Genomic DNA, 6000 nt, shown 5'->3' on the forward strand with positions numbered 1-6000 from the left:
GAGGGGGCTAATACATTGTCCTTAAAATATGATTAGTTTAATGTTATTGCAAGTGAGAGTGAAAAGTGGTTCTATACTTCTCAGAATTTAATTTTCCTTAAATTTTCAAGAAGTGAACATAACAAAAAGCACATTACGGAATTCCATATACTGCACTCCATGAAACCTCACATGGTAATTACGCACCACTGGACCATGATAGAGCAAATCCTAGCCCTGCACATTGGCATTCATTAATGCAGCTTCATTTACTTTGGAGCAATTTAGAGGTAAACAATGTAGAACCACTAAAAAAGAAGTATTTTGTTTAGAAACAGAGTAATTGTAAGAAATTTATTTAAAATAGAAATATCCAATGAAGGAGTTTTAGAAAGAATTAAAATTGAAGTTTTGTCTTTGTTGCATCCACCTACTACTTTCCAGCTCATTTATGCACACCTCATAAGGGCCACCTTTGCATATTTACACCTCCCCTTCCTAGAGATACAACCATATAATCCTAGGAACTATTCCAGTTCCAAGAGAAGTGCTGCAGCCCACAGAGCTGTTGGTCAGGTTAAGACAGGCTGAGGAGAGAGCTCACATTACAGCAGACCTGCAGCAAATGCTGGGAATTGGCCCATCAGTGCAGCATCCTCCCATGTGCAGGGGAGGTCACCCTTGCTCCTTTTCCAGGGATCTCTCCATCTCTTGTCAGGTCAGGAGGAAGAGCACAGCATGAGAATCAAAGAGGACCCAAGTACAACTCTCAGCACAGGAGAACGGATGGATATCATGCATAAACATTGCTGCAGTCAATTTAACAGTCAAGGCAGAATGTGAATTATCTTGGACCTGATTCAAGCAGGATATAGAGGTCAAGTCTATGGAAATGTTTGCATCCTGCAAATCTCCAATAAAGAATGGAGTTATGGTGAGACTCACAGCTCACCCTGTACAACGGAGCAGACAGAGAACATGCTTTTGATGATACAGAAACCTGGGAGGAAATATCTACACTCATTGTCATGCACACAGAGGTTAAAAAAAATTCAAATTAATAACTAAATATCCAAGATTACAAGCATCCAAACACTGGGATCAGATCCTTTCAGACCTTCTGTCTCTCCCCTCTGAACAGCTACTTGCCAGGGTGAAAAATTCAATGTAATGAGATCAGCTTTGCTATTTTAGTCTCAAAAGTGCAGATGGAGCATATGCCTGGAGATAGTAATATTATCTGTATTACTGCAGTGTCTGAAGACCCCAATCAGACATAGGCCATTGAACACTCAGAAAAAACTCTGAAAGATAATTCCTGCCAAAAACAGTTCACTATGTGCACTAAGGGAAAAATGCAACCTGCAAATTTAATTAAACCAGTGGAGATAACCATGGAGAGGAAGCATGTAAAAGAATTGTAGATGAACACACAGGTACTGCCAACTTTGGCAACATCCTGCAGAAGAGCCACAAGCCTGTGCTGAAGGGTTTTGTTTGTTTGAAACCTGTAAGTTATGCTTTGCAAAATAGTTCTTTCAATCTTTAAATTAGATTTTTAAGATATTAAAGAGTCTATAAATTTTAGTTGGTCACCTGCTTACTTTGAGAGGACCCTCAATCAGCTGTGGTAATAAGAACATCACCTCACATCATGCAAATAATATTTAGACCACAGAGTTCCACTGAAGGTTTGTGATCCCTGCTGATGGAAGGTCACATCCAGCCCCCAGGCACATGAAACGTCTGTTGTTCACTGCACAGCAAATACACAGCACACAAACCAGAAGGAAGTGTCTTCCTAGATTTCATGCTTAGTCCTCACTGTACAGGCCCATCACACTCAGATTTTGTTTATTAAACTCTACCACATGAAGCCTACACAGTGAAAATTGTACTCTGATGACAACATAATCCATCTCCATCATCTTCTTCAAAACTTCCATTCAAAAAGAAGAGTTGGGGAATAGGGTCAGACACAATCTCCTGCAAAGTGCAGCATGTGCAAACTAAGTTACCTGGCCTATTTGCTTTAAAATATCATGGTCTAGTCTTCACAGGGGGATATCATGGTTTCACAGAGAGTGTTATCATTCATGCTGTGTTTATCATAAAATGACACATACTTTGAAGTATTGTTTTTCAATTATGCAGGAAGTGGAGTAGGAAGTAATTTGCTGTGTGAAATCTGTCCTCATCTTCAAGAGGCACGGGCAGATATAGTGGAATTTAGGGACTTCAGTATCATTAGGGACAGGAGTGACTACATAACTAGTAATCACTGCTAATCTAGCGGCTGGCAAGGTGTCATGCAGCTACCATAGTAACCAGCCTAAGATCAACTGTTTGCTTCCAAAAAGTGCCAAAGTGCCTACACTTCACTCAGCTACTTGGCATGTTTTTAAAGTCATGACAGAGAAAATAAAAACACATCATGAACTTTAGAACTTGCATCATTCCCTGCTTTTCTTTAACAGAGGAGAGAATGCCTCAAAATAATAATCTTACTGGTTTCACTGAGGATGCCCCACTACTGACTAGAAGGTAAAGTTTCTGGAGCCACATAACATCAGTAACATCCCCATCACTCTTGCCTAGGAAGAGTGCACAACAAACCCTAGAGAGACAGCAGGCACCCTCAGGGAGAATCCCCTTCAGAGCATTTTTGCACAGGCTGCACACCGAGATTATTTCATGCAGCAGTCAGAGTACGAGGAGATGTTCACGTCTAAAGGTGACACACCTCTTCTAACACACTCATACCCACTTCAAGTAACCACAGTTAATTATTAACCACCACCCCTGATCTTTGCACTTTACAGACACCTCTATCCAATCACACTTGTATTAAACTCTCACTCATATGGAACTCCAACATTCAGCAAGTCCCAACATCTTTGTCAGGGGGTTAAAAATCTAGGAAGAAAGGAGGGCAAGCCACAAAGCAGAGTCAGAGAGACACTCAGGGCTGAAGTGGAAAGGAGACACAGCTGTTCTGGCTTCCCATCCACTGTGCAACCACTTATTTCAAATCTATACCTACAAATTTCTGGGGTTTTTTTCCTGTTTCCACAGAAGCTCAGGGCAAACCCCAGGGAAAGGGAAGGGTGTAGCTAACAGGTTTATATTTTCAGGAAGGAATGAGCCTAGTATCATGTCAAAATTTATATAATATTTTGAATGTCCTTGTTAGGGAAAAAGCTTTAGACATTACATTAAAAACTTATATACAAGTAAGTATCTTGAGCTAGACATTTAAATTACTCCTGTGGGATGTTTGTCAGAGAAAATCCAGCTTGCCTTATGGCAATGCTAATCTTCTCGTATCTGTTTCACTTTTTATCCTTGCACCTGCCTGTATTAACAAGATTAAGAATTAAGCTGGAAGAGGGCTGTCTGTCAAGGAATACCACTTAATCTATTGATTAAACCATCAGAATAACAACCAAATGGAGTTCTTGGCCCAGGCAAACAGAAGGTTTTTACTGCATTATAATTCAAGCTCCAAGTCATGCTTGTGGCAGGCTGTGTCACCAGACTGCAGAGGAAACAATTAGGAGGGCAAAAGAGACACTGGAGTTTTCTTGTAAGAGGATTCTTACTTAACTCTTATGGCCAAAAGGAAGATTTTGCATGTGATCTTGCCACAGAATTTTTAAAAAATAAGAAGTTCTGTTTTCCTGATCACTGGCAGATCCTACCAAAGTCATTTAGGGAGTGTTTAAACAGGAGTGCACATGCTTATCTTTGTGAAACCAGGCTCCATTCACAGAGCTCACATCTTCTCATCTCAAATCACAACTCTGAGTTGCATTACTGCTGACTAAAAGAGTTTGTTACCATCTAGCTCCAAGCAGAGCCTGCTAGTTCAGGGAAGTTTCTGCACTTGCAGCAGACTTGGCCAGATTTATTAACAAAACCTACCACAGCCTACAAGACAGACAACTCAAAAAACTCAATGTACCAAGACCCACTTGTTGAGAATGAATGAATGAATGAATGGGGAAAAGAGGGCAGCAAAATAACAAGTTTTTCTCAAAGCTGAATGCCCAAAAGTAGTGCTAAGGATAGGATTCATGGAGACACCTAAATGTTCATCATCCCGAAGCTGTTTTAAAGTTTTTGCAATTTATCCACTTTGCTGATACACTGAAAGCAACTCCTATGACAGGCCATCCCAAAGTTTGAGATAATCAGCTCCATGCTAGAAGATCAGATTGCAAATAACAAAGAACTCACAGATCAGCTTTACTTGCTGAAAGAAACAGAGCGCAAACACACACAAAGTATGCACAGAAAGCAGCAAGGAAGGACCAAAGGGATCTGAAACAGACTAGGTTAACAAACGGATCGGAAAGAGACCAGGTTAACAAATGGAACCGAAGCAGAGCAGGTTAACGAAGGGATCTGGATCCGAGCCCCGGGAAGGCAGGCACAGGACAGCGCCCCGGGGCACAAACGCTGCCCGCTCCCGGCTGAGCGCACTTCCGCCTCCTCCCTCCCATTCAATCCCAGCGCTGCGATGCTCCCTCCATCTCCATGCCATGCGGGCTCCAAATAGTTTTACCTCGGTGAGGGAAGCAGGCTGGAGAAGGCATGTGATCACACGGTAAGTTTATGCTTGTGTTTGCTGGCATGAAGGGGAGAAACCCGCTATCAAAGAGGCTGCTTAATTAGAAAATGCGGTTAAATACTGAGTGTAATAGTGTGGAGCATGTGGGTCTGGAGCAGATTCAGCAGGGGAGTGTGTGCTTAAGGGGCAGCTGGGACAGCTGTGGACATCTGCAGCCGTTGCTTTAAGAGCAGTAAGTAAATGCAGCATGGTTGGAAAAGGAAAATAAGTTGCCCGTTTTGTCCTTTGTGCTGGAAGTCTGCTGCCCAAATGCGATTGCTCCTGAAGGAATCCAGCGCAGACAAAGCTGAGACAAGCCAGAGCCCCTCTCCCCCCTCCCATGATTCGGTACGCACTTCTCTTCCCGCTAGCTCACAGTTCTGACAATGCAGGGGAAAAGAGAAAGAATGGCAGAGAGAAGCAGAGCACAGCTGTACGTTGCAGAATCTCTCCATATTCATTTGCCAAACAAAGCCAGGACTCAAAAAGACAACGAAGATGCATTAGGACCATACCAAATCCACGCCTCTGAGCAGCGAGGGGCTCTCTAACAATGCATTCAAGCAACAGATAGAGATTTACCTTCAAAATGCAGGCCATGTTCTTTCTCTATCCTTCCTACCAAAGAGCAGCGGGATTCTACTTTGTGAGCAGCAGTTGCAGTGTCAGGCAAGAGGCTGGTGGAGCTGCAGAACTGCTAGAGCCTACATTCCCGTAGATCCAAAGGAGGGTAGCACGCATCCAGGATCCGTTAGTCATATTAGTCTTTTTATGCCCCGTTCGTTCCACCCATCAGCTCCTGCCACTGGCTGCGAGCCAGCCCAGCACCTCCCCTCCGTCACATGACCGAGTTTGATTCATGGCTCCGGAGTGTTTTCCCGAGCCCCGGCGCTCGGTGCGAGCCGCAATCCGTACCTTGCAGGGCTCTGCAATGCCTGCCAGCCGGGCTGTGTGTTTATCGCTGATCCCCGGGTGTGCTCAGGGGTGGCTGCTGACAGGCGGGCAGAAAGGTCCAAACTCCCCCTGTTATTGCACTGTAAAAATCCTTAGGCTGCTTGTTAGAGTGCAGTGTTGTTTTATGTTCAGCCCTTTTCACTGTACAACGGGCTTCCCTTTGTCTAAATTGCGGCCCTATGAGAAATAATCATTATCAGCAAGCAGCCCAAATGTCCCAGCAGATGTGTTTGCGTTGTGTTGGGCACGGCTTTTTGAGTGAAGAGTTGGCATCCGTCACAGGGAACCTCATTTGTGAGGTTTTTTGCTTGTGCAACTTTCTTTGGACTTTCTTAAGATAAGAAAGTCGGGTAAAGTGCAGATGAATAAATTCAGCTGTTGAAGAAATCTTTCACTTTATATAATCTCATCAAATTCTTCTCTTACATAACATACTCTGTATATCATAAAGCTTT

The 6000-nt window shown here is 43.2% G+C and overlaps 1 protein-coding gene across 1 annotated transcript in view; it reads right to left on the reverse strand.

The window, feature by feature from the left end:
- The window catches only part of ST6GALNAC3 (ST6 N-acetylgalactosaminide alpha-2,6-sialyltransferase 3), a 213547-nt gene extending 208013 nt beyond the window's left edge, over positions 1 to 5534 (reverse strand). The window contains exon 1 of the mRNA XM_005423090.2: positions 5174 to 5534. Within this exon, the coding sequence (XP_005423147.1) occupies positions 5174 to 5191 (18 nt within the window). The 5' untranslated portion in view covers positions 5192 to 5534. The remainder of the gene's footprint in view (positions 1 to 5173) is intronic.
- Between the last annotated feature and the right edge of the window lie 466 nt (positions 5535 to 6000).

This window comes from Geospiza fortis, unplaced genomic scaffold (genome assembly GCF_000277835.1).
Source record: "Geospiza fortis unplaced genomic scaffold, GeoFor_1.0 scaffold333, whole genome shotgun sequence".
NCBI lineage: Eukaryota > Metazoa > Chordata > Aves > Passeriformes > Thraupidae > Geospiza > Geospiza fortis.